The following is a 25,289-nucleotide window of genomic DNA, read 5'->3' as shown; positions in this document are numbered from 1 at the left end:
CCCAGTAAAAAAAGCCCGCATACGATGGGTGTCTGAAAAAACGGTACACCCCGTTGGTGATAAGTATATGGTTATCTTTTTTTGTGGAGGCAATTGAGTGGCTAAACGACTCTTTGGCGGTTATCATAGCACAGGACCTTAGTACCTGACCCACAATCAGAACGGTAATGCCGCACGTAGAGATTAAGGGATGGTGGAGCTTGAGATTAGGGAACAGGCGATATTCTATTGTGGCCTCTGCAAGGGAAACTAAATGGGCAACAAGGTATTCCGAGCCGTTGGCGAGCAAAAAGGAGTCCCAGGACGCTTTCGACGGGGAGGTCAAGGCGGTGCAGAAAAACTCGAGAAAATGGAACAATGACACCGCTGCGAGATAGCATGGCAGTTGGACAAAGTCGACAAAGAAGCAGAGGATGAGCGAGCATCCCAGCACGATTCCGAGCATTTGCGCTGTGAGCGCAATTTTCCCGAGCTCCAGCGACATGAAGCAAAGTCCCTAAACCGGCACTGACGCGTGAAGTGGTTACGATCTGTCAGGAATTGCAATTAAGTAATTTTTTCAAAAACTTCGGAACGAAAATCTCCCGATTTCTGCTTTGCGCACGACACTCTATTATCTAGCTCGGGCGTATGAGTTGCCGAACAGGGCAATCTGGAAGGCTAGTCTCTGCAGAGAATACCGCGGCTAATGTTCCATATTGGTACAATACGAGTTCTATGACTAAGGATAATCGTGCGGTCGAGTCTGCGATCTGCTTAAAAGTGATATCCAGGGGCCAATCGCAACTAAACTTCAAGGATTTGGAAACCAGCTACGTTCCAGCTAGTTTGAAGCTCATCAGTTCAACGGTTTCGTATCCGCTATGCCGGTTAGCACTCCCTCAAACAGTAATTTGGGGAGAGTTGCCCGACTGTGGATCTAGATAACACCGTACCGCCGAGTGTTTTTCACACGTCTATTGTACTGAACAATAGTGTCCTGAAAAAAATTGCACGGCACTCTTCATCGCCTTGATCCGCACAATAAAAGTACCTGCATAGAATAGGAAGCTGATATGTAAATAACCTGAGCTCAATTTTTCGGAATCAAACCTCAATAACCACACTCTATAAATAGGAGCGTCTTCCTCTTTGCTCTCTTATCCCTTGGCGCCACGCCTAGTCATTTGAGCCAGGACGATCCTTCAATGCAAATCAACGTTCCTGAATATACATGGCCCTCCTTGGACCATCTGTTCATACCGGCTTCAATTGACGTTTATCAAAAACCCGAATTCAAACCCGACTGGGACGACCTGTTTGAAGAAGCACTCACTAACTCAGAATCAGACTTCACCGACGACCTTTCGCTGCCTCTCACCCAATTGCCGGTGATAAATCCTTTTGTCCAACCCACACCGCTCGCTGCTGACTCCTTTTTACCTACTCCTCCCGAGCCCCAGATTCCTTCGCTGGAACAATCATACAACGGGTGGATGTTGAACCCGCCTACTATCCCGCACAACCACACACATCAACCAGACACGGCGCTCGCACAGAATAAGAAATCGTTTGTGTGCGACCTATGTACAAAGAACTTCACCAGAAGAGAGTCGCTGAAAAATCATATCTCCTCTGTCCACCAGAAGCTCAAGCCCCACAAATGCCAATACGCCAACTGCGATCTGGAATACTCCACCCCGTCGGATCTTAGACGACACGTGCGCGAAAAGCACATACGTAACGCAAACAAACTCTACATCTGCCAGGGTCACACCCAGGACGGGAAAACCTGGGGGTGTGGCAAGCGGTTCCACCGCTCTTACCAACTGACTGGTCATTGGAAGAGCAACCGGTCTCAGAAGAAATGTCGGATTCCTTCTGATTTCGACTACGTTCCTGTCAAGGTGTCAGAAGATAAGTAAACTTGAACTTTCGTCGAATAAGAAATATTTTTTAGTCGTACAACCCGGCTCGTATCACCAACGCTTGGTTATCTTGTACAGGAATAACCGGATTGGGGAGGGAACACCCGTGTGCGGGTCGATCGACGCAGACTTTTTGGAGACCAGTAAGTCCGTCCGAGGTCGGTGTGGTGCGAGGTGTGTATCGGACTCGATTTCGGACATGCCTGGTGAAAGAGTTGCTGGCGGCCCCAATTTTTCCCCCCGGTGCTCTCCGGAGTTCCCTCCACCAGCCCGCCCCGGGGGAATAACCCCCCACGCAATTTTTTGTTTAATATTTCTTATATAGATCACCAGAATTTCTTCCAATGTACAGAGCAATTACAAGAACTCCCACCATGCTCGCAAGATCGTATGCCACTGGCAAGGTCACCGGCCAGTTCACCGGAAAGCCTGACGCCGACGGCAAATACACCGTCACCATGATTCCTGGTGACGGTATTGGTCCAGAAATTGCAGCCTCTGTCCAGAGCATCTACAAGGCTGCGGACGTGCCAATCCGTTGGGAGTCGGTCGACGTGACCCCTTCGCTCATCAATGGCAAGACCACGTTGCCTGCTGACGCCGTGGCCTCCATCAACAAGAACCTGGTGGCTTTGAAAGGTCCATTGGCTACTCCTGTTGGAAAAGGTCACCAGTCGATGAATTTGACCCTGAGAAGAACTTTTGCGCTTTTCGCCAACGTCAGACCATGCAAGAGTGTGCAAGGTTACAAAACTCCTTATGAGAACGTGGACACCGTGTTGATCAGAGAAAACACCGAGGGTGAGTATTCTGGTATCGAGCACGAGATTGTTCCCGGTGTTGTCCAATCGATCAAGTTGATCACCAAGCCGGCTTCCGAGAGAGTCATCAGATACGCTTTTGAATATGCCAAGAGCGTCAACAAGCCAGAGGTCAGAGTCGTGCACAAGGCCTCCATTATGAAGCTTTCTGACGGTTTGTTTGTCGAGACCGCCAAGGAGGTTGCCCAGGAATACCCAGATGTCAAGCTTACTTTCGAGCTACTTGACAACACCTCGTTGAAGCTTTGTTCTGACCCATCCGAGTACAAGTCTTTGGTCATGGTGATGCCTAACTTGTACGGTGATATTATGTCTGATTTGTCTTCTGGATTGATTGGTGGTTTGGGTTTGACTCCATCGGGTAACATGGGTGACAAGGTTTCCATTTTCGAGGCTGTCCACGGATCTGCTCCAGATATCGCCGGCAAGGGTCTTGCCAACCCAACCGCCCTCTTGCTTTCCTCTTGTATGATGTTGAGACACATTGGATTGAACTCGTACGCCGACCAGATCGAGAATGCTGTTTTGAAAACCATTGCTTCTGGCCCAGAAAACAGAACCAGGGATCTGAAGGGATCCTCTTCCACCGGTCATTTTACTGAACAGGTTATCAAAAACTTATAGAAATAGATATTTATAGGGATCAATCGTGATATAACCTTAAGTGCAACAAAAAAAAAGTTAATCTTTATTTTAATTTCCCCATGACCACCTCCGATATAATAACACGGGTCTGGGGCGGCGTTCTTCACGTCAAGTTCCAATTGGACCCCGTGTTGGCCACCGAGGAATGTCCGTTCTACTACGCCACGCTTTACCGCAACTCCTTCTTACACAGCTCGCTGGCAGACCTTGTTCAATTTTACAAACCCCATTTAAAAGACCCCAGTTTGGGAGAAACTCCCAATTGGTGGTTCGAATTTGAGAAAGTGCCTTTGAAATGGAATCTTCCAATTGGCCTGCTCTACGATCTCACAACCACAGACTCCCAGGCAGAGAAACAGGCCTGGGAACTCACCTTGCGATACCATGACTACCCCGTGGAGTACGTCATACCCATTGAGCCAAACACAAACTTCCTCAAGTCGTACTGGATCAACCAGCTCAAAGAAGCATGTTTCATCCTCAATGGCTCCAGCAAGCTCGTCATGAACATGTCCCGAACAGAAACAGACGAATTCTACCAGGCCGCCATCCACAAGGAGTCTGTACAGTACGAAACAGCATTCAGACGATTATTGCCATCCAACATCTCCAGTTTGAAGAATATCCCAATTAAAATCTATCTGCCTTTATCTAACAAACTGATCCAGCCCGTCATCGCCAACGTGGGCCGCAAACTGACTCTCGGGAACCTGCTCCAGTCGCTCATCCCAGACCTGTTCCCCTCGTCGCTCATGTACACGGTGGCACACCCCGTGTCCCACGGCGTGGTTCTTCCCATAGACTCTCCCGTCGTCGACCTGTACATATGCATGAAGTCTCTGGACGCGTTTCTCCACATCTCCATTCGAATGATCCAGAAATCAGACCTCGACTGATTCACTCCGGAACCTCGAAAATCGCCTGCATCCAACACCGGTACATCTTCAGCTGTTTCTTTCTATTCACAAGCAGCCGCTTATCGTACGCAATACGGGTTTCTTTGAACGGCCCACAAAAGATCTGTCTGAGCTCCTCCTCGGTGAAAAAGTACACACGCGTGCCGTCTCCGCGCACATAGAAGTTCTCGTCCAACAACCGGTTTTTCTTGAACCGGATCTGCGCAAGGTCGTATCTTCCATAGTCTCTGAACAGGATTTTTCCACCAGGGGCCATCATCTTGGTCAAATTAGTGATTGCATGCTCCCATTGACCAGGCTCGAGAGCTGAGAACACGAAAATCATCACCGCGATGTTGATCGAGTGGGGTTCCACTCCCTCTGGAAGCTCGTGTTCACTATTGGCCAGGTCCCAGACTGAGGCATGCACCACACCGTTGTTTTTCGCATACATCTCGTTCGATCGCACCAGATCAACAGCCACTTTGGAGTAATCGCACCCGAACAGCTTCAGGTTGGCGTTCTGGTTCTGTTCCAAAATCGGGAACATCGTGTTGCCCGCACCGCACCCGATCTCGATGATATTGCATGCAGGAGAGTCTGCCTTGGTTGCCTCGTACAGCGAAGGAAACTCGATCTGCAGCCACTTTCTGTCCTTGAAAAAGTTCTCGCGGTTGTTCTTATAGAAGATGTCCCAGTACTTGGCGGGTTTCTCGTTGTACTGTTTCTTGTAGTAGTCTGCGACCGGGTCGTTGTGCTGCTGCTTGATCTTCTCTTCAAAGTCCTTCAGTTGTTCGTCGTCCCAGTCGACGTTATCCCATGCGTTGAAGTTGAACACCTCATCCTCGTTCTTGAGGTACCGTTGACCAAAGTCGAACGGTTGGTCTCTGCCAATACGCGACTCCAGCGCTGGTTTTTTGGAATCCTGAGACATTGTGAAAAGTCAAAAAAAAAATTCAAAAAAAATAATTCGAATTAAAGCCGTTGGAGACTCGCACGACGTCCCCAGATTTTCCCAAAACGGCATTTTTTCAAAGACAGCCATCTGGATATTAATTTAAACCATGAAGCTTGCAAATCCTTTAGTTGTTTTCTGTGTTATACAATGAGGAAGTTCACCGGCCAGAAGATCCTGCCTGATCAGGACTTCCTAGACCCGCTATCTGTTGAGATCAACGTGGAGCTACCACCGTCATTTGACTCTGACGGAGTGCGCAAGATCCAAAGTTTCCAGCCCAAGGCACGCTCGGTTTCTTATTCGCCGCAAACTATCGGTGTTCAGCAGCCGTCTCTCAAGGACTACACGCCCGAAACCGTGTCGGAGACCCAGTTGTCGGTGCGAAAGAAGCGACTATTTGACGGCCTTAGTGAAAAGATCAAAAACTACAGACGCTCGGTCTCGAGCCCGCTGTACATGCAGCCAAACGAGTCGAACCACTCAGCTTCGTCGCTGGTTTCCAATCTGATCGATACTTACCGAGAAATGGACGACGCGGCCTCCCAGCCAACGGTGTCTGACTCCGACCACTCGTTGTTCTCGTTTGAGTCGCAATCGTCAGCCACACTGTTCAAGTCCGACAACTCTCGATTCTCGTCCCCCAAACAGGCCTACTCCAAGCCGTTGCCTGCGCCTCCCTTGAAGTTCGAGAATCAGTACGACATCAGAGACTACAATCCAACTCCTATCAAATACACATATCCAGAGGCTCTCAAGAAACCGTCTGCAGGCCCCAAAAAGACCTTGATGAACCCACCAGACACGTCTGTGTTCACGCGAACACCAACATACGTCCGCAAACAAAGGTCCGTTTCCGACCAGGCCGTCCATGACGCCGGACTGGAGCCGTTTATACTCACCGGCTACCAATCCTCAAAAACTCTCAAAGTCATTAATTAAATGTTTATACTCGTTCTCTATGACCCAATACATTAGATATTACGAGCCAGCCGCGCCGCCTTGAACCTGCTCGTCTTGACAGGCTCGATCGGCTCGAACTCCTTCTCCTTGTCGCTCTCAAGGAACCCGCCGTTGTACTGGTGCATCATCTTGTTGCGCAGCCGCGTGTAGTCCATCGCCACGTTCGACTCGAGCACGTCGTCTGCGAGCTCGAACTCGGGCTCCTGTGCCGCGGGCTCCACGTCGTTCTCCACAACCTTGTCTACGAGAACGACACTGTCCTCTGCGGTCTCTTCCTCCACCGGCTCCTCCACCGGCGCCCGTGTCTCTGCTATCTGGTTGTGTCGTTCGAAATCCTCCAGCTTCTCAATCACCTCGCCGTGGGTCTCGATGTCGTCGTCATACATCCCCAGAGCATACGCCCGGGCCATCGTGTCGATGTCGTTCTGCAGCGTGCGGTAGTCCAGACTGGTTTCCTTAATTTCCGGCTCCTTCTCCACCACGTCCCCCATCACGTCGTCAGACTCGTCCTGCGGCTCCACAGGCTCTGGCTCCGCGCGGCCCTGCCTCCGCTGCTGCTTGAACCGCGACACTCGCACAGTCTCGCTCTTCTTTAGCTCCTCGGACACGTTTTCGATCTCCTTCACCTGCACGGCCTCGTCAAACTTGACGCTCTTCTTGGCACTGGGTTTCTGCTTTGCCTGGCGCAGCTGACTGATCTGCTCCAGAAACCGATTTCTCGCCCCGTCAGGCACAACCGTCACATACTCCTCCTCGTCGTAGTCCTCGTCGTCATCGTAGTCGTCCTCAGGATCTTCCTCCTCGTCAAAGTCCTCAGCAATCATCTCCAGCGTCAGCAGGTCTTCAGGGTCGATGGCCGGACCGGCAGCAGAGTTAGAGTCTGAAACCTGTGGCTCCTCCTCCACCCGCGCGCTGCCCAGCTCCATATCCTCCAGCAGCTCGGCCAGCTGCTCCTTGTTCTCCTCCTCCTCCGTCACATCCTCGATCCTGGCCTGACTGGGCTCCTCCACCTGTCTCTCCGCCTGCTGTCCCCCCTGGTACGGCTGCATGCCGCTGCTCACCACCCGGCCGTCCTCGTCCAGGTCCTCGCGGATCTCCATGATAGGCAGCCCCCCCACCGGCTCTCCACTAGCTTGCTCAAACTCGTCTACCTTGCGCAGACTCTCAAACAGCTCCATCAGTTTCTTCTTGGACGCCTTGCGCTCCTCGATTTCCTTCGCCAACTTCTCCACGCTGCCGTTCAGGTCCCGCAGCTTCTCCACCACCCACCGCTCCTCCTGCGCTGCCCTGTCCTTGAACACAGAACAAGAGCCCTGCAAATCCGAGCTCTTCTCCACCACAAACTGCCGGTTGAGCTTCAGAAAAGTCGACAGATGCCCCACCTCAAACTCGTACAACTGCTTCACCGCCACAAGGTTGTACAAAATGTCATCGATCAAAGATATCTCCTTGTCCATGTCAAAAGAATTAATTAGAAAAATATTTTATGCCTCCTTATGGTCAAATCATAATAGGGCCCCCCGGCGCGGGCAAATCCACCTATTGCAACGGGATGAACCAGTTTCTCAACTCTATCGGCCGCAACTCGCTCATAGTCAACCTCGACCCGGCGAACGATATGCTGCCGTACCATTGCACGGTGGACATCCGGGACTTTATCACTCTCGAGGAGATTATGAACGACGACGAGATCCGGCTTGGGCCCAACGGCGGGCTTGTTTATGCCCTTGAGACGTTTGAACACAGTATCCAGTACTTCATCGACAAGGTGAAAGACCTGATGGGACTCAGTCTCGACGGCCAGTCTGCGTATATTTTATTTGATTGTCCGGGGCAAACAGAACTGTTCACCAATAACCCGATTTTCAGAAACATCTTTGCAAGACTCGAGAAGGAACTTGATTTCCGGTTCTGTGTGGTGTCGCTCGTCGACTCCATCAACCTCATGGTGCCGTCAAACTACATCTCCATGCTGCTGTTGACCCTACGATCGATGCTCCAAATGGACCTGCCGCAGATCAACGTCATCTCCAAGATCGATCTTCTCAAATCATACATAGACAACGACCGGGCGTCGCATTTGGAGCACAACAAGCGCAGAAAAGTGGCAGACTCCGACTCTGACGGCGGATTGCCGTTCCGGTTGCAATTCTACACAGAGGTCCAGGAACTGGACCAGCTGGTGCCGTTTGTGCGCACAGAAAACAACCAGCGCGGCTACTTCAACGAGAAGTACGAGAAACTGACTGGGCTGATCGCCGACCTGATCGACGACTTTGGGCTGATCCAGTACACCGTTCTGGCCATCGAGGACAAGGTGTCGATGATCAACCTGTTGTCCAGCATCGACAAGGCCAACGGGTACTGTTTCGGTACGAACGAGCTCGGCGGCGACTCGATCTGGTCCGACGCCGTTCGCCAGTCGTCTCTCGGGTTCATGGAGGACATCGACATCCACGAACGGTGGATCGACGAGAAAGAGCGCTGGGATGAACTCGAGGACGAAAAACGCAAGGAACTTGACGACTATGTTCAGTCGGTTGGACAGAACGCTTCTCCGGAAGACGAATGGGAGGCTGCTCTTGCGGAGTGGGAGGCTAAACAGGCAGCTACCAAATAATTAATAATGGAAAATAATTAATAGAAAAAAAAAGTATTTAAATTAAATGTCTGTGCAAGCTCAGCTGGAATTGCATCCTGCAAGTAGTTTGCTGTGGAAACGGCTATTAAGCGCCGAGTCGAGCGACGAAGAGTTCACCACGGCGTACTACGCCACACAGTACGACGTGGAACACGGCCATTTGGTGTGGGACCTGTACTATAAACATGTCTCGAAAACAAAGGACTCTCGTCAATTGGACGAGCTGTGGCTCCAGCAGCTACAGATCCCGAGTCTGAGCTACGACAGACTGTTGAGCGAGTACTCGGCGTTTGTTTCGAGCCAGTTTGCAGACAGTTACGCCGAAAAAATGCAGGCTCTTGCCGAGGTAAAGAACAAGACCCTTCAGTTGATAGACAAGCTGGAACGGTGGGAGCTCAAAAAGGACCCTGAAGACCCGGATTTCTGGATCGCGTACATGACAGCCATTAGGAAGCTGAAGAATGTGGACAAGGTCACGAAAAATCGGCTGGTCCAGACGACTTTCGAAAGAGCCGTGGCCGTCAAGGTCTGGCCGCAGGTTGTTTCGAGCTACTTGGAGTTTGGGTACGAGTACGACGAGTTTGCAGTTTGGAAACGCATGGTGGCTATCGACAAGACCAACGCGGATCTGTGGATTCACTTTGTGCGTTCGTCGCCGGCCCAGTTTGGCTCCGTCAGAAAGCTCTTCAACGAGTCTGGCCAGAGGCTGTTACCAGTGTTTTGCGAGATCTTGCGCGTGGAGTACCAGCTGATGAAAACAGACGCCAACACCGTCTTGCCGTGGCTCTTCGACGACGCCGGGCTATACTTTGAGCAGGCCGTTTTGGAGCGCGACGTTTTCCACACCGTCGAGAAGCTGTGTGTGGAAATCTTCGAGTCATATATCGACGTTGACTACATCCGGAAGATACTGCTTGAGAGCCTGGTGGAGCAGTTTTCCGACCAGGTGGAGGTGTGGCTGTACTGCATCGAGTTCGAAAAAAAACACGGCGACTACTCCTCGGTGGTGGAACTTTTCCGTGATGCGGTTCAGACCGGGAGGCTGGACTGGCCCGAGCGGCTGATCAGCGAGTGGCGCAGGTACGAGATCCTGCACGGAAGTTTGGAGAGCTTGCAAGAGGTCGAGGAGCTGGACGTTCCAGAAAAGTCCAGCGAGCCGGAGCCAGAAGAGAAGAAAAGACCCGTTGAGGAGACGCCAGAGACAGATCCGCCGGCCAAACGTGTCAAGACTGAGACCCGTGACAGGGAGAACCTGACGGTGCTTGTGTCGAACCTGGGCCAAGTCACGGAGTCTGAGCTGGTGGACTTCTTTGGCCAACTAGGCCAGATCCGCAGCACGCACATGTTCAACGACAAAGCGACGCTGGAGTTTGCGGACGAGCAGAGCGTTTTGGCTGCTGTGCGGAAGAACGGCGCAGCGATAAACGGCCAGTCTGTGGAAGTTACTCATTTGCAAAGAAACACCGTCTGGGTGACAAACTATCCGCCAGAGTTCACGGCGGAGCAGCTCAAGGCCCTTTTTGGGCAGTACGGGGAGGTGATGGAGGTTCGCCTGCCGTCGCTGAAGAGCAACGTGAGTCGTCGGTTCTGCTATGTCGCGTACTTCTCAGAGTCGGCTGCCAGCAACGCGGTTGCACAGCTTGACGGCAAACCATTGACAGAACAGCCCGAGTACAAACTGACGGTGAAGATCTCCAACCCACAGGCACGGCAGGAGCGCAAGGGCGCGCTCGACGAGGGCAGACAGCTGTATGTGAGCGATCTGGATTTCTACAAGGTGGACGAGGAGCGGCTGACACAGGAGTTCGGCCGGTACGGCGAGCTGGAGCAGGTCAAGGTGCCTGTGAAGCCGGGACACGAGAAACGGCCGAAACTGAACAACGGGTTTGCGTTTGTGTCTTTCGTAGCGAGCTCGGACGCGCACCGGGCGCTGGAACTGAATGGGAAGCTGCTTTTTGGCCGGCCCATGCGGGTGGAGCTGGCCACCGCGCGCAAGAAAAAGGTGGCTCTTGTTGGGTCTGGTCGCTTCGACAAGCAGCGCACGATCTCTGTGCTAGGACTGGACGACAAGATCACGTCGCAGAGCCTGAAGGCCGTGTTTGAGGAGCTGGGCACGGTGACCCAGGTGGAGCTGCAACCAGAACACCACGCCGCGCTGGTGGAGTTCGAGACGGTGCGCAGCTCCGGGCTGGCCGACTTCAAGTTCAACGGCCGCCAAATCGGCGACTCGGTCGTGAAGATCGGCACGTTCCAGGACCTGCTCCGGCGTAAAAGAAATGTACATTAATATCTAATCTAATAGCATGTTCTTGAGCTGTTTGATTTCCTCGAGCAGCTGGTCGACAAACCGGTTTTTATCTGTGTCGAGCTGTTTCTGCTCTTCCTGGCTCGATGCCACGACACGTGACGAGAGGAACTTTGGGTGCGACAGCAGGTAGTTGAGTCCGCTCACTAGGTTGAGCCGTTCGTCTTTGGTGTCGAGACCGGGGATCAGCTTGACAGATTCAGACCCAGCAACGCGCACAACGCTGTACACGTCCAGCACGTTCAGGGCCTCGGCCAGAAAGATTATCTGCGACGTCTCGTGCACGGTGGCCAGACTTATAGAGCTGTTGGACTCCAGCCACGTCAGCAGCGTCGTTTGGAACTGTTTGCTGAACGACTTGACAAACAGATAGATCTCGGACGTGATTCTGTCGCCAAACGAGCTGATCAGCGTCAGAACCGTGGACAGCAGACCCTCCACCCACAGATGGTGCAAATGGGCCGTTGCAGCAGAAACTGGCGAAATGCCGCCCCGCTGGATCTGTACAGAGATCTGCGAGTCGATCAGAACCATGAAAAGACCTTCGCCAAGCATCTTCTCGGCTATCACCTTCACACGGACCAGTTCGTTGAAGATCTTGAGCGCGACGTCTGCAAAGATCACGTCCTTGTTGATCTTCACCAGGTGCGAGATCGAGTACAGGTTGGCTGTTGATCTGAACAGACCGGCATCGATCACCGATCTGGCCAGAGCGAGCTCCAAATCGCGTGGCAGGTGGTGGCTCAGCAAAGACCCCAGAATGTTCACCAGCAAAGTGATGTCGTCTGCCTGTTTGCAGATCAGCAACGAGCCGCCGTAGTCCTCTTTCCGCGAAGACATAACCTCCGTCTGGATGGACTTGAAGATGGTTTTCAGCGACTTGGAGATGATCGTGGTGAAAATATCGGCAAAGGTAGCTCCGTACTCCACAAACAACATGGTGTCGTCCTTGATCATGTTCAGGGCGATCAGCAACGTCCGGAGCAATGGACGGTAGTTCTGGACCTCAAACGTGAACAGGCCGCTGGTAAGGTTGATGTCGTCGGAAAGCAGTAGCTGGCAAACAGAGGAGATCAGCGGGAAGATTAGTTTGTCGTCCAATTTCTTGTCACGGCGTTTGGAGAACGTTAAACAGATGAAGAACACCAGATCGATCCGTTCCTGGTAGACAATGGCAAACTCGGGCGAGATGATGCCTTCCACTTCGTTGATCTTCAGCAGAGAAGTGGCCAGATTGATATACGACAAGTCAACAGATGGGCCGTCGTTCTTGCAGAAACACGTCACTAGTGCTCCAAACGACTTGGCTGCTGTCACATGGGCGGACATCATCTGAAAGCCCAAAGAGCTGGAAACAACCTGCTGGCGAATACCGCTCCATTCGGGACTCGTGTGGAACAACTTGTCCATGAGATCAAGAGCGTGAGATGCGTCTGCTCCGTACGTTTCTCTTGCAAATACCGGCGACCGTTCAAACTGGGACAACTTGAACAGAGCACCGTCGATCCAAAACTCGTCAATCTGCGTCTCTGTAGGAATGGTCACGGCTGACCTTAACTCAAAATTGGCTCTCAAATTGGAGGTGAACTCCTTGGAGTTCAGCAGATTGTATATTTTCTGTTTTGTTGCGGTGTTCTGCGAGACAAACAGGTACAGCGACATGATTTCTGCCATTTTGGCCTTTCTGTTCACCTGGTAGTAGTGCTCTTTCAAGGTAGTCTCGTCGTGTGCAGTTGGAGCATCAGGGAATTTGGTCACCTCCGAGATGAGATTATTCACAAACTTGTCATCGTCATCATCTTCCTTGGCCGTTGTCCACGAGTTGAAAGCCAAGGCAAGAGCCTCCACCAACTTCAAAGAAACGTCGCTCGAGTACGTTGAGATATTGGAGATGGAGTTTTTCAGAATCTTGAGGAGCGAATATTGCGACTTCTTCACTTTATCCTCTTTGGAAAACGTTTTCTTCTCATCCAGTATGCAATCTTTGATGTCCCTTCCTGTGATCAACACAATCGACAAACCTTCTTGGTCGCCAACCATCACCGAGGAAAAGAAGTCATAAAGTGCGATCTTCATGTCGTGGCTTTCAAACTCGTTGGATATATCCGCAGCCAAGCATCTTAGAAATAGATGGGTGTGCTCCTGTCCAAGATGTGTCAGCAGCGAGGGTGGCTCATTCTCCCATCTGCTATTAACCAAACTCGACAGTAACCTGAGGATGTTGGTACGCAAACACATTGTCGAGGCGTATAAACTGACAAGCTCTGGAACGATAGAATACAGGTCCTTCTCAAACGAGGACGACAAAGTGCCTTGGTAAGAGCTTCTGATTGCAACCAGACTGGTAGCATACTCAAACAGACTGTCAAGGAACTTCTGTTGCCACAGTCCATGCAGTCCAGACGTGTCGAGATCGAAAACAGAGGACGACAACCGCCGTAATGTCTCCAAGATCGGTCTGGTAGCAGTAGAGACTTGAATATCCGGAACCAAAAACATCTTGGTGATTCTCTCACACGACTGGGCAAACAGTCGAGTCACTTTATCGCGGATAGGCGTGCCATTCTCGATACCATACACCGATGTGATGATATTCATGAATATTTTCTGAGAGTACGTTCCAATTTGTAATCTTTGGATCTCGTCTGTATATCTCCAATGCATGTAATTTCCATAGATGTGGATACAGTGAGCAGTCAGACGGTCCAGCACTTCCGACTTGAGTTTCCAGTTCACGTCGTTAGAGATAACAAAGCAGTCATCAAGCAAGGCGAGCGTCAGTTTGAGAAGAGAGATTGAAAATCCGTATTTCCATTCCACCATCTCGACAGTTCCCAATATCGTGTTTGCGAGACCCGCGTTGACTTTTAAGCCAAGAATCTGCGACTTGTACAGGTACGACCAGATTCTGAACGAGTAGCCACATCGAGATAAAGAAGACAACAGCTCGAACCCGCTCTGCAGAAGATTCACCAAACGCAATTGCAAACCTTGCTCTAAAACTCTAAAGATCACTTCAATCACGTCCAGATCGTCCACGAAAGAACTCATAGCTCTAATGACCTCGTCAAACTGTTCCTTTTCGAGTTCTCGGGAGACTTTGGAAACAAGCTGGAATATTTCAGAGGCAAGCTCTGTTTTCTCCGGGTTCGAGTCCAACGACTTGGACAGGTTCTTGATGATTCTGCCAAGAAGTGTCCATCCGTTGTAATCATACAAGAACGCAACCACAACGTCATCCTTGTTGGTTCCAGGGAATATCTGGGCTTTTGTTCCTTCCTTCAAGAGCAGCGACAATTCTCCAGGGGTTTCGTATGGAGGCAGAATATCAAGATCTTGAGTGAGTTTAATTAGTTGTGGATTTTCATCGTCAATCAGGTACTTGTAGTAAAACTCCTCCTCTTTGAATATTTCCATATAGCTTTTCAAGTTGGCGAGTTCCTCGTATGCTAAGTTGGTGTTGATGCTGATTAGTCTGATGAACGATTTGATTGATAGTGGCAGCTTAGCTCTAGCAATTGCCATCAAGTCCTCTGTCGCTGGGTTCTGGAAAAAGCGCTCGACAATCTTGTTAGGAGCATGGGTCATTGTCTTATTAATAGCGAGGGTGATTTCGTCGTTCAACTGGATGTACGGCACGAACGAAACAACAAAGGAAGCCAGAATCGCGATATACAGATCGTCGTACGAAACGGTCTCCTGGCATGTGATGATGGCAGCACAAACGTCTAGGCTTGCTGCCTTTTTGGCACAAGACAAGTAGATCCGCTGGATATTGTCGAGACCGCCGAATTTTTCAATCAGCTTGATGCTGACTGGGTGTTGTTTGTTATTTGCAATTACCAGATGTTTTCTGTGCAAAATGATGCTCCAGCCGTACAACACTATTGGATTGGCGTGGATTCCCAGAATGTAGTCATTGATGCTCGAAAAGACCTCTGGGTCGTTGGTGAACGACTCTTCGTCACCAAGACCACCAAAATTGAAGTCCAGATCCAACATCACCAGCGATAGCACTGTACAGATACTCTCGAGGTTCAGAATCCGTTTGTCGGTGGTTTCGTCGGGAGCGTTCACGAGCAATCCCCGATAGCTGGTGTTTTTCATCAACCTGAACCAATTCAAGGCGGTTTTCTTGGTGAATCCTGTTCCTGTTTTGAAAATCAAGTATGCCAAAACATTCAACACATCTAGTGTCAACAACTCCAGTTCTTTTTGGACTCCTTTTCCTATTGAACCGAGCTGGCTGGTATTCCACTCAAGCAGATTCTCAATGTACGATTCCAACAGCTGGTATGCCACCTGTTTGATTTCCAAACAGAGATCTTGCAGCTCCGGTGAGAGAGAATACTCGTTTTTGATCAAGTACAACTGGGTCTTCAGAACTGCTCTAACTTCCTGCAAAACCTTGAAATACAGGAACGAAACCAGATCGCCACTTTTGATGGTTTGCAACGAGCTCGCTCCCGACGATTCGGACTCTGCTTCGTCGATGATTCTCTCCATTGCAATTTGAACTATTCTCGCGACCTCGTGGACATCTAAACGCAATTTATCTGAAATCTGTGTGGCATACTCTTTCTGTTTGGCCGTCAGATTGTTTCTGACCACCCGCGAATCTATTTGGAAGTCGTCAGACACCGTCTTTCCCGACTTTGAGTTGAAAGGAAGATGTTTCACCAAGAGGTACTTCTTGTTCGACTTGAAGAACTTGCACAGATACTGCGTCACTGACGAGTCCGACTCGCCATTGACCAATAACAGGTATGCATGCTGAAATGTCCAATTAAGATTGACCGCCAGATCGGACACTGGCACGACCGTCGAGGTAGCAGTCATGGTGAATCGTCTATAAAAGGTTTTTTTTTGTTTACGTGAGATACTTTAATATTTTCAGGTGCGAGGTGTATATACATTGAATTGCAAACGGTGGTCCTAGGACTAGTGTTTGATGTAGCTGATGGCGTTTGCGTCCTGTGGCAATTCGTTAGCGTCGGAGGCAGGTAGGAGCTCGACGTCGAACTTGGTGTGGCCCTTGGTCTGAGTCAGAGACGCGTTTTCAATCGATGGCAGCTCTTCTCCGGCCAGGTCGCCAGAAACCAGCTGGTTCCAGCTTTCGTGGCATTCCTGCACCACCTTGAGGGTGAGATCAACGTCCTGGTACGCTCCGTCAAACAGGAACTTGTTTGGTTGTTTTCCTGTTGGGATTTTGTAGATCTCGAACCATCTCTTTAAGTTTTCGAGCAATCCGGGCATTTTCTCGTACACGTCGGCGGTGTTGGACACCTCCTTGGACATTGGATCATTCGTGTCAATGACCACAACCTTCCAGTCCAATTCTCCGTCGTCAACAAGAGCCAGAGACCCGAGTATCTTGACTGTTTTGATTGTTCCTGTGGCCGAGACGAACCGGCCGATATCGATCACGTCGAGCGGATCGTTATCGCCAGAGATCCTCTCTTTCACCAGGGGCGATGGGTGCAACGGCGACTCCCAGGTCTGGGAAAATGCTCCGTAGTTATGGGGAACACCATGGTTTGGGTAAATGTTGTTCAAGAACCTCAAATTGCCCTTCTTGGTGTCCTGAACAATAGGGTTGGCGGCAAGTTCCTTGGAGATCTCGAATTTTGCGTTCTGCCAGCGGGGAATCTCCACCACCATCGACGCTGTGCGTGCGGATTTGTTGAGATTTAGCGGAACATCGTGGAAAAACGAGCCAATTTTCCCGTCATCAAGCTGCAAATACACCTTAAATTCAGGGGAGTACCGCGAACCAGATCTGACACTCGAAAGAGTCCTAATGAACCGAAACATACTATGGCGTTGACAATTTATGTAATTTTTTCCAATTATAATGCGCTATAAATAGAGGTGTGGGGTGTACTATCTAAGAACACTATGCCTGCAGATCGGACCAGCCGTTTTTGCAGACAATGTAGGGCAACGAGCTGCCTACCAACCCTTCGAAGTTTAGTCCCGATAAATTCGAGGCCTCGTGGGGCCTGAGAAAGTAGCGAGAATTGAACAACGAGTGGTTCGGGTCGAAAGGAAGGTCGAACATCTCGTGGAACTTCTTTATGCAGAACTCGCTGTTAAATTTTTTAGATCTCTGCTTTGAAAGCCTGGTTGCAACATATTTCCATTTATGGATTTCTGCAAGAGGCAGGAGGCTTCGGAGAACCAAAGCGTCTTCCTCAGTGAAGATGGACAAGTCGACTTCAGGATCTGCAGGGATATAATCTATGGGGCTAATTTGGGCTTGTGTTAGGCTGGTGTTTGTGGTTTTGGGGCGCCCTCTTGCTGAGTAATCGGCCGAGGGCATGCTTGGAGGGTATTGGTATTGTTGGGTGTGTTGAGGCCTCGTGATACGGTCAGGATGGTAGTATTGTTGTACGTGGTGTGGGGGGTAGAAGTAAGGCGTGGATGCTGTTGTGGAAGGGGAGTTTGGAATTAAAGGAGGAAGAATGGTCGAGCGACGGGCCGAAAACTCCTGCGGAACGGGCTGTTGTCGAGGTGCTTGTTCATAAGGAAGATAGTAGGGAGTATTGGGGTCTCTAATCTCGTCCGGATTGGTGTATTCTGGATTTCTGGCCGGATCTGTCATAAAAGAAGGAATGAAGATAAAGTTGATACTAATTTTTTTTCTTGCCGGCTATATAGATGATGTTCAATTGCGGCCATGGGGCTAGCCAAGAACAATAAGATTTTTTTTTTCCTACGCAACAAATTGGCAGCAGCCTCACCGGCGTCAATTTGATTCAAGGGCTTCCTGGAGCAGCTGTGATTTGATGGTGTGCCATTTTTCGCGGTCGTATGCCCCGATCACCACGGACGGAACGCTGCTTTTTGACGACGGGTTACTCAGCTGGCTATCCGGAGTGCGATCCTCGTTTAAATTATGCAGCGAAATTCCTGCCACAGATTTCACCGGAGAACTGTATGGTGTTTTGAAATTAGAGGAGAGTGTCTTTTGATGCTGGTGTGTTCTGATTGGCGACGTTTGCAAGGTCTTTAAAAAGTCGAAGTTCAGCTCGGGCTGGGACTGCGAATGCTTGATTTGTCTTTTGAACTTAAGACTGCGGAGTCGTTTGAGTGGACTGCTCGATGCGGACGGGCTCATTCGCGAATACCTCGTAACAGTGGACGATCTTGATCGGGAAGTAGTTGCCTGCAACTGGTTCTCCGACACTATCGAGATTGGGTTGCTGAACGAGCGTGTCATGTCTGGTCTTTTGAAAAAGTTGTTTCCCCAGAGCTGTTGCTGTTCCTGCCATTTAGCAGAGTTGTTGTTCCACGATTCGAGCGAGATATGGTTCATTCCTGGGTATGCAGGGCTGGACCATTGCGGGAGGGGTATTTCTGTGATGTTTTCGAGCTCGGCCGAGGAGTAAGACACAGGAACTAGCGGGTCTTCCAATTGAGGAAGAATCATCGACTGGTGCTCGTTCGGGGCGTCCGATTTGTACTGGAACTCAAACGAATCCGATGAGGTGTTGTGGAACGACGCTTTTTCTGACCGGACAGACTCCTGGTCGTGTCTCAGTTGGGGCTCTGTGTTCGGTTGCAAGAGGTCCATGGATTTCTGACACAGGAGGTCGACGCTTTTGTTAGCGTTTTCGTCCACCAGGGTCTGTGCCGAGGTTCTATACTTGACTGTGTTGGCCTCAGGGTCCTCAATCTTGGAAATACGTCTTCCAACACCCAAACGGAACAGACACGAGACAATATATGTTGTGAGCAGCGACAGTTCGAGGTATTTGCACTTGGAAGGGGCATCCAGCAGTGTCTCTATCCAGTAGACAACAACGGGCATCGATGCCAGGTTCACCAGCAAGCAACTCCCACAAACTAGCCAATTCGAGGTACACAGACTAGCCAGCTGAAAAAGCCCGGCTGTGTACTCCAACGCAGTAATTAGAATCAAAGGTACCGAATGGGAGTAGCCAACAATCACGAGGGCCAGCGCAAGCGACGCAGAAGCCCATGAGAGCGCAATTGTTGCCATCAGGGATCCGAGCACACGCAGTCGGAGCATTTTGCAAGAAAGAGTTCAATTCCACCGGTAGCAAGATGAAATAGTTTTTGGATGTTTAGGTTTTTCCGAATCAGGCAATATGTGACGAGTGGATCTTCCAAAGTGCAGAGCACAAATCTTTAAACTGGATCTCGCCCGCACAAATATGCCAAGGAACACAAACACATCTGCTTATTGTTCGCTGTAGTAAAAATTAATGGGGGTCCTTTGGTGGACCCGGTGGTGCAACCGGTTTTTACTAGCAAATAATTTTTTCTAGATTAATTACCCATCCTCTTGTATGACCTCCAACTCGAATTGGGAGGAACCTACGCCGTTCCGGAAATTTGTATATGACTTGGTGTTGTGGACGTTCACAGTGATCTTTGACTGTTTCTTCAGAGAGATCCGGCCGCGTGGAGCGTTCCGACTGCCCAAGAGTGGTCCCATCATTTTTGTGGCCGCACCTCATGCCAACCAGTTTGTTGACCCCATTGTGTTGATGGGTCAGGTCAAGAAAGAGACCGCGCGCCGAATCAGTTTTCTTATTGCCGAAAAGAGCCACAGAAGACGGTTTATCGGACTCGTGAGCAGATCACAGATGTCTATCCCTGTGCGACGCGCACAAGACTGTTTGAAAGCTGTGCCAGGGTCCATCAGACTCGACCCGGAAAACGAGCTGCACGTGATTGGAACAAACTCCAACTTCACCAAAGTATGCGAGCCAAAAGGTCTGATTGCTCTGCCAAGATCCTGGGGAAGTGCCGAAGTCGGCGAGATTGTTTCCGACACTGAACTCTACCTCAGAAAGCCGTTCAAGTTCTCGTCCCCGAAAACGACCGAGGACGCCAAGAAGGCGCTGCGGGAAGGCTCGTTTTTCAGAACAGCCCCAAGAATCGACCAGTCGGAAGTGTACTCCAAGGTGTTTGAACATCTGGCTCACGGCCACTGTTTGGGGCTGTTCTCTGAAGGAGGCTCCCACGACCGTCCTGACTTGCTGCCCTTGAAAGCTGGCGTGGCTATCATGGCCCTTGGAGCCATGGAGGCCAATCCGGACTGTAACGTCAAGATTGTCCCTTGCGGAATGAATTATTTCCATCCACACAAGTTCCGGTCCAGAGCAGTTGTGGAGTTTGGTATGCCGATCGAGATCAGCCCAGAGCTGGTGGCCAAGTACTCCAACCCGGAGACCTCAAAGGACGCCATCAAGGACTTGCTGGAGATAATCACCGGTGGTTTAAAGTCGGTCACCGTCACCTGTCCAGATTACGAGAGTTTGACCTGCGTTCAAGTCGCCAGAAGACTGTACTCGAACAATATGTCCAAGAGCTTAAGTTTGCAGTCGATAGTCGAGATGAACAGACGTCTTATCAAGGGATATCTCCATTTCAAAGACGAACCCAGAATTATTGAGTTGAAAAAGAGCATTCTGCAATACAACGACAGTTTAAGAATCTTCAAGATCCCTGACCATCTGGTCGAAGGAGGTCGTAACGCCGACACCTTGACCATTTTCATCCGGTTCATCACCTCGCTGATTCAACTTATAGTGTTGGGGACACTAGCTCTACCAGGAATTATTCTGTTTTCGCCGGTGTTCATAGCCACCAAGTTGATTAGCGAGAAGAAGCGAGTCGAGGCTCTGGCAGGCTCGACCGTTAAGATCCAAGCAAGAGACGTGATTGCTACATGGAAGATCCTGGTGAGTATAGGATTTGCTCCTCTGTTGTACGTTTTCTACTCGGCTCTTGGAACTGTGTTGATCAAAAGGTACTGGGAACTATCTGAAAGATCAGCAATTACCATTTTCTGTTTATTCTATTTGTTTTCGGCCATGATCACATATTCGGCGTTGATCTTTGGCGATAAAGGAATGGATCTATTTAAATCCATCAGACCGCTGTGGCTGGCATTGGTCAACAAACAAGGTCTTTCGAAACTGCGGGCGAAGCGCAGAGAACTATCTCTGGAGATCACCGAGGTGATCAACGAGTATGGTCCTCAGCTGTTCCCAGACTTCAATCTGTTCGAATATGAAAAGAGACTTGAGTTGAAGAAGCTGAGACGCGACGAGAGACGCAAACAGCAGCACGAACAACGTGTTGCTCTCGACTCAGAGGACGAATATGAGGAGGAAAAAACCCAACGACTCAGACAGAGAAGAGCAGCAAAGAAGCAAGCGAAATCACGGTCTGCTGGAACCACAGAGCCCGATCAATCGATCAAAGAGAAACTGACGTCGTCGGTTCCGATAATTTTTAATGACAATGAAACAACGTCGTCTGTCGGGCTTTCCTCCTCAAGTGAGAACGATATGGCATCATCCGACTCTGAATTCGAACGCGAAGAAAAATCTGCCGACACCACCAAGCTGGGATTGGTCAGAGACGCCATGATCCGCGAAAACAGAGAACGAAACGAGAAATCCGACTCGTGATGCCATCCATGCTCTTCAATTCTTTTATGTATTAATTCAGAAAGAACTCCAATCCCAATCTGCGGGCATTGGGTTTTGAACGTTTGCAACTGTGTCTTTTCTAGTGGAGCTTTTCGTAAGAGACGAATCCTTATTTGATTCCAAGTCCAAATTTCTCGTTGTATGGTCTTTCAGATACACTTCGTACTTGTGTGCACAGTCTTGGCACACTTTGCATAAATATTTCTTATCTTTGTCATCGGGAACGTCTTCTGAGTTTCCAAACAGCGTGAAATGAGCGCTTTCATCAAGATACACGTAGTTTTTCAAACAGTCGCTGCAGAATATGTCTCCGCAGTAGCGACAGTGGTGTTTCCGGCGGCCTTCTGTCATGAAATGGAACACCCGGTTACATTTCGCGCAGCTGAACCGACTATTATTTGGCTTCCAGTGCTCTCTTGTAGGGCCTTCGACCGGGATGTTTTTCCCGTATGCGCGGGTGAACGAGCCAAAGTAGTCGGAGATCGACGACACCGACCTCAGCGACGACGATGACATTGTCGACTTCAAAATCGGGCGTTCTGGGTTGTTCACGTCGATAAGATCGCATCCGCTTTGAGAGGACGACGTTCTGCTCATGCTATCGGAGCGCAAAACGGCAGGCGTGTACATTGGACGTCTTTGGTCCTTGATCTGCTTGATGAACACGTTGGAGGAGTCGCGGAACGGAGATTTGGTTCGAGGAGGTGGCGATACACTGAGGCTCTTTTGGTCAATGTACAGAGACATCGGTTTGCCGGGGATGGACTGCGAGAGGGTTGTTGGTTTGGGAATTTCTGGTTGCTGGACCGGGATCGGATGAGAAGGCGGCGAGAGAGATGGTTTCTTGATAGATAGGTCTTGTTCGACATTGTTCTCGTAAGCCACAGGTTTAGGATCTTGGCTGTGATCAGATTCGTCTTTGGGCAACGAAGCGGTGGCCATATCCAAAATGGGTTGAGAGGTGATTCCAGCACCATGGATGGACGGTTTCTCTGGCACAGAGTTGTGCGCAGACGAGGAGCCTTGGAAGTCCTGTACTCCATCTTGCGCTGCCGTATAATTGGCACTATTCATCGGCTGCAAATTGAGACTACCGGTAGTTTTATGCGACGCCATTGTTGAACATGAAAGGAGGTATAAATATAACGTATTCGAGCCGATTTGAGCTCTTTAAACAGAACTTAGAAATAATCTGGTGGTGTGCCGAAACTTACTTTGCCTTTTTCCTTTATATTTATTTATTGGAAATTTCATTCAATTTTTTAACACGTACAAAGCATTTGGGAAACTTGCGACAATTGATAAAGATTGATTGGATATCAAGCAGAAAAGACGATATCTGGTTAGATTGAACATATTTCATTTGTTTGTCGATCAAAATAAAACCCAAAATGGCTTCACTTATAGATAATGAGGGATACTTACGGGTAGACCCATCGATACTCAAGTTGACCAAGCTCTTGTTGTTGACTTTGATTTTTGTGTCCATCTCGTTTGCCGCCGTCTCGTCACGTTTATTCTCGGTGATCAGATTCGAGTCGATCATCCACGAGTTCGACCCTTGGTTCAATTTCCGGGCAACTAAGCATCTTGTCAACACGTCCTTTTACGACTTTTTGAACTGGTTCGACGACAAAACGTGGTATCCGCTCGGAAGAGTTACCGGTGGAACGCTATATCCAGGACTGATGGTGACCTCTTCTGTGATCTATCATGTGTTGAAATTCTTGGGTCTCCCCGTCGACATTAGAAACATCTGTGTGCTTTTGGCACCAGCCTTCAGTTCCGTCACCTCTTTGGCAATGTACCTGCTCACATTGGAAGTCACTTCGTCCTCAACCACTCTCAGAACGAAAAAAACAGGCGCGTTGCTCAGTGCCGTGTTCATGGGAATCACCCCAGGTTACATCTCGAGATCTGTTGCCGGATCTTATGATAACGAGGCAATTGCAATCACCCTGCTGTTGGTCACGTTCTTCCTCTGGGTCAAGTCCGTCAACACAGGTTCTGTGTTCTACGGCTCGCTGACCGCCGTCTTCTACTTCTACATGGTCAGTGCTTGGGGTGGATACGTCTTCATCACCAACATCATTCCGTTGCACGTGTTCATCCTCTTGCTGATGGGCCGGTTCGACTACAAAATCTACACATCCTACTGCACATGGTACGCGTTGGGAACCTTGATGTCCATGCAGATTCCGTTTGTCGGGTTCCTTCCTATCAGATCGAACGACCACATGGCCGCGTTCGGTGTGTTTGGCCTGATTCAACTAGTTCTTTTGGTGTCATACCTGAAAGACACTCTTTCTCCACAGAAATTCACTAGATTGATGTACGCTTTCAGTGCTATTGTGGCCTCGGTGGGCATCACTGGTTTGGTTGCTGCCACCAAATTGGGTCTGATTGCTCCTTGGACAGGAAGATTCTACTCCCTTTGGGACACCAACTATGCTAAGGTGCACATCCCCATCATTGCTTCTGTGTCCGAACACCAGCCTACTCCATGGTCCTCGTTCTTCTTTGATCTCAACTTCATGATCTGGCTGTTTCCTGTTGGAGTGTATTTCTGTTTCCAGGAGCTTTCCAACTCGGCCGTGTTTGTCATTGTGTACGCCGTGCTGGGCTCGTACTTTGCCGGTGTCATGGTCAGACTGATGTTGACTCTTGCCCCTGTTGTCTGTGTTTGCGCAGGTATCACTTTGGGAAGACTGTTCAACATCTATCTCGACATCAGAGAAGAGGTGGCCAACTGGTGGCACGACAAGAAGGATGAGACCAAAGACTCGTTGTTCACCTTGATTTCCAAGATGGTTGTCAGTGCCACGTTCATTTTCTACCTCACATTCTACGTCCAGCACTGCACTTGGGTAACATCCAATGCCTACTCTTCGCCGTCTGTGGTCCTGGCTTCCAGAGCTCCTGACGGCTCCCAGATGCTGATTGATGACTACAGAGAAGCCTACTACTGGCTGCGGATGAACACTCCGGAAGACGCCAAGGTGATGGCCTGGTGGGACTACGGCTACCAGATTGGTGGCATGGCTGACAGAACCACGTTTGTTGATAACAACACCTGGAACAACACTCACATTGCTACTGTCGGACGTGCTATGGCCACGTCTGAGGAGAAAGCCGAGGTGATCATGAGAGAGCTGGGCGTTGACTATGTGCTTGTGATTTTCGGTGGACTCATTGGCTACTCTGGAGACGACATCAACAAGTTCTTGTGGATGGTGAGAATCTCGGAAGGAATTTGGCCCGAAGAGATCAACGAGCGCAACTATTTCACAGATAGAGGCGCCTACAGAGTGGACGACCTGGCTACCGACACCATGAAGAACTCGTTGATGTACAAACTGTCGTTCTACCGGTTTGGAGACGTTTATGCTGGCAACGATCCTGTTGACCGGGTCAGACAACAGAAATTGAGCGCCAACTACGCCAAGTCGATCACCGTGGACGTTATGGAGGAGGCCTTTACCAGTGAGAACTGGATTGTGCGTATCTACAAGCTCAAGGACAAAGATACGTTTGGCAGAGACCTGATTGATATTGGAAAGAAAGAACGGAAACAGCTGTCCAAACGGAACAAGCGGATGCTTTCGAGAAAGAAGCCTGCGCTTGATCTGCGTGTTTAGTTTTTCAAAAGTATTGCATACGATAAATGAATAAAAGCTCATATAT

The 25,289-nt window shown here is 49.8% G+C and overlaps 20 protein-coding genes across 20 annotated transcripts; 10 read left to right on the top strand and 10 right to left on the bottom strand.

Moving 5' to 3' along the window:
- Positions 1-717: 717 nt before the first annotated feature.
- OGAPHI_002084 (uncharacterized protein) lies at positions 718-3,352 on the top strand (the record flags this gene model as incomplete). The annotated part of the gene is made up of 3 exons (XM_046202915.1): positions 718-854; positions 1,118-1,900; positions 2,233-3,352. 3 exons carry the CDS (start codon positions 718-720, stop codon positions 3,350-3,352), a joined length of 2,040 nt encoding a protein of 679 aa, XP_046062744.1.
- On the bottom strand, positions 2,234-3,264 carry OGAPHI_002085 (uncharacterized protein; the record flags this gene model as incomplete). The annotated part of the gene is made up of 2 exons (XM_046202916.1): positions 2,234-2,717; positions 2,804-3,264. The coding sequence occupies 2 exons, from the start codon at positions 3,262-3,264 to the stop codon at positions 2,234-2,236; spliced, it is 945 nt and encodes a 314-aa protein (XP_046062745.1).
- Positions 3,353-3,432: 80 nt separating the features above from the next.
- Positions 3,433-4,269, top strand: OGAPHI_002083 (uncharacterized protein; the record flags this gene model as incomplete). The annotated part of the gene is made up of 1 exon (XM_046202914.1): positions 3,433-4,269. The coding sequence occupies one exon, from the start codon at positions 3,433-3,435 to the stop codon at positions 4,267-4,269; it is 837 nt and encodes a 278-aa protein (XP_046062743.1).
- A 1-nt stretch (position 4,270) lies between these two features.
- Positions 4,271-5,203, bottom strand: OGAPHI_002082 (uncharacterized protein; the record flags this gene model as incomplete). The annotated part of the gene is made up of 1 exon (XM_046202913.1): positions 4,271-5,203. The coding sequence occupies one exon, from the start codon at positions 5,201-5,203 to the stop codon at positions 4,271-4,273; it is 933 nt and encodes a 310-aa protein (XP_046062742.1).
- Positions 5,204-5,374: 171 nt separating this feature from the next.
- Positions 5,375-6,166, top strand: OGAPHI_002081 (uncharacterized protein; the record flags this gene model as incomplete). The annotated part of the gene is made up of 1 exon (XM_046202912.1): positions 5,375-6,166. One exon carries the CDS (start codon positions 5,375-5,377, stop codon positions 6,164-6,166), a length of 792 nt encoding a protein of 263 aa, XP_046062741.1.
- A 32-nt stretch (positions 6,167-6,198) lies between these two features.
- Positions 6,199-7,644, bottom strand: OGAPHI_002080 (uncharacterized protein; the record flags this gene model as incomplete). Its single annotated transcript, XM_046202911.1, has 1 exon — positions 6,199-7,644. One exon carries the CDS (start codon positions 7,642-7,644, stop codon positions 6,199-6,201), a length of 1,446 nt encoding a protein of 481 aa, XP_046062740.1.
- A 95-nt stretch (positions 7,645-7,739) lies between these two features.
- OGAPHI_002079 (uncharacterized protein) lies at positions 7,740-8,807 on the top strand (the record flags this gene model as incomplete). Its single annotated transcript, XM_046202910.1, has 1 exon — positions 7,740-8,807. One exon carries the CDS (start codon positions 7,740-7,742, stop codon positions 8,805-8,807), a length of 1,068 nt encoding a protein of 355 aa, XP_046062739.1.
- A 46-nt stretch (positions 8,808-8,853) lies between these two features.
- OGAPHI_002078 (uncharacterized protein) lies at positions 8,854-12,189 on the top strand (the record flags this gene model as incomplete). The annotated part of the gene is made up of 3 exons (XM_046202909.1): positions 8,854-11,106; positions 11,311-11,742; positions 11,845-12,189. The coding sequence occupies 3 exons, from the start codon at positions 8,854-8,856 to the stop codon at positions 12,187-12,189; spliced, it is 3,030 nt and encodes a 1,009-aa protein (XP_046062738.1).
- On the bottom strand, positions 11,119-15,972 carry OGAPHI_002074 (uncharacterized protein; the record flags this gene model as incomplete). Its single annotated transcript, XM_046202904.1, has 1 exon — positions 11,119-15,972. The coding sequence occupies one exon, from the start codon at positions 15,970-15,972 to the stop codon at positions 11,119-11,121; it is 4,854 nt and encodes a 1,617-aa protein (XP_046062734.1).
- OGAPHI_002077 (uncharacterized protein) lies at positions 12,899-13,195 on the top strand (the record flags this gene model as incomplete). The annotated part of the gene is made up of 1 exon (XM_046202907.1): positions 12,899-13,195. One exon carries the CDS (start codon positions 12,899-12,901, stop codon positions 13,193-13,195), a length of 297 nt encoding a protein of 98 aa, XP_046062737.1.
- OGAPHI_002076 (uncharacterized protein) lies at positions 14,612-14,896 on the top strand (the record flags this gene model as incomplete). Its single annotated transcript, XM_046202906.1, has 1 exon — positions 14,612-14,896. The coding sequence occupies one exon, from the start codon at positions 14,612-14,614 to the stop codon at positions 14,894-14,896; it is 285 nt and encodes a 94-aa protein (XP_046062736.1).
- Positions 15,056-15,649, top strand: OGAPHI_002075 (uncharacterized protein; the record flags this gene model as incomplete). The annotated part of the gene is made up of 2 exons (XM_046202905.1): positions 15,056-15,151; positions 15,227-15,649. The coding sequence occupies 2 exons, from the start codon at positions 15,056-15,058 to the stop codon at positions 15,647-15,649; spliced, it is 519 nt and encodes a 172-aa protein (XP_046062735.1).
- Positions 15,973-16,074: 102 nt separating the features above from the next.
- OGAPHI_002073 (uncharacterized protein) lies at positions 16,075-16,947 on the bottom strand (the record flags this gene model as incomplete). The annotated part of the gene is made up of 1 exon (XM_046202903.1): positions 16,075-16,947. The coding sequence occupies one exon, from the start codon at positions 16,945-16,947 to the stop codon at positions 16,075-16,077; it is 873 nt and encodes a 290-aa protein (XP_046062733.1).
- Positions 16,948-17,029: 82 nt separating this feature from the next.
- On the bottom strand, positions 17,030-17,737 carry OGAPHI_002072 (uncharacterized protein; the record flags this gene model as incomplete). The annotated part of the gene is made up of 1 exon (XM_046202902.1): positions 17,030-17,737. One exon carries the CDS (start codon positions 17,735-17,737, stop codon positions 17,030-17,032), a length of 708 nt encoding a protein of 235 aa, XP_046062732.1.
- Positions 17,738-17,881: 144 nt separating this feature from the next.
- On the bottom strand, positions 17,882-19,138 carry OGAPHI_002071 (uncharacterized protein; the record flags this gene model as incomplete). The annotated part of the gene is made up of 1 exon (XM_046202901.1): positions 17,882-19,138. The coding sequence occupies one exon, from the start codon at positions 19,136-19,138 to the stop codon at positions 17,882-17,884; it is 1,257 nt and encodes a 418-aa protein (XP_046062731.1).
- A 610-nt stretch (positions 19,139-19,748) lies between these two features.
- On the top strand, positions 19,749-21,584 carry OGAPHI_002070 (uncharacterized protein; the record flags this gene model as incomplete). Its single annotated transcript, XM_046202900.1, has 1 exon — positions 19,749-21,584. The coding sequence occupies one exon, from the start codon at positions 19,749-19,751 to the stop codon at positions 21,582-21,584; it is 1,836 nt and encodes a 611-aa protein (XP_046062730.1).
- Positions 21,585-21,620: 36 nt separating this feature from the next.
- On the bottom strand, positions 21,621-22,721 carry OGAPHI_002069 (uncharacterized protein; the record flags this gene model as incomplete). Its single annotated transcript, XM_046202899.1, has 1 exon — positions 21,621-22,721. One exon carries the CDS (start codon positions 22,719-22,721, stop codon positions 21,621-21,623), a length of 1,101 nt encoding a protein of 366 aa, XP_046062729.1.
- A 118-nt stretch (positions 22,722-22,839) lies between these two features.
- On the bottom strand, positions 22,840-23,151 carry OGAPHI_002068 (uncharacterized protein; the record flags this gene model as incomplete). The annotated part of the gene is made up of 1 exon (XM_046202898.1): positions 22,840-23,151. The coding sequence occupies one exon, from the start codon at positions 23,149-23,151 to the stop codon at positions 22,840-22,842; it is 312 nt and encodes a 103-aa protein (XP_046062728.1).
- On the top strand, positions 22,997-25,243 carry OGAPHI_002067 (uncharacterized protein; the record flags this gene model as incomplete). Its single annotated transcript, XM_046202896.1, has 1 exon — positions 22,997-25,243. One exon carries the CDS (start codon positions 22,997-22,999, stop codon positions 25,241-25,243), a length of 2,247 nt encoding a protein of 748 aa, XP_046062727.1.
- Positions 23,441-25,285, bottom strand: OGAPHI_002066 (uncharacterized protein; the record flags this gene model as incomplete). Its single annotated transcript, XM_046202895.1, has 3 exons — positions 23,441-23,818; positions 23,897-25,147; positions 25,265-25,285. 3 exons carry the CDS (start codon positions 25,283-25,285, stop codon positions 23,441-23,443), a joined length of 1,650 nt encoding a protein of 549 aa, XP_046062726.1.
- Between the last annotated feature and the right edge of the window lie 4 nt (positions 25,286-25,289).

Source organism: Ogataea philodendri (assembly GCF_020536065.1).
Source record: "Ogataea philodendri strain CBS6075 chromosome Unknown scaffold1, whole genome shotgun sequence".
Classification (NCBI taxonomy): Eukaryota; Fungi; Ascomycota; class Pichiomycetes; order Pichiales; family Pichiaceae; genus Ogataea; species Ogataea philodendri.
The sequence above is the reverse complement of the archived record's forward strand: the minus strand, read 5'-3'. Positions and strand labels throughout refer to the sequence as shown.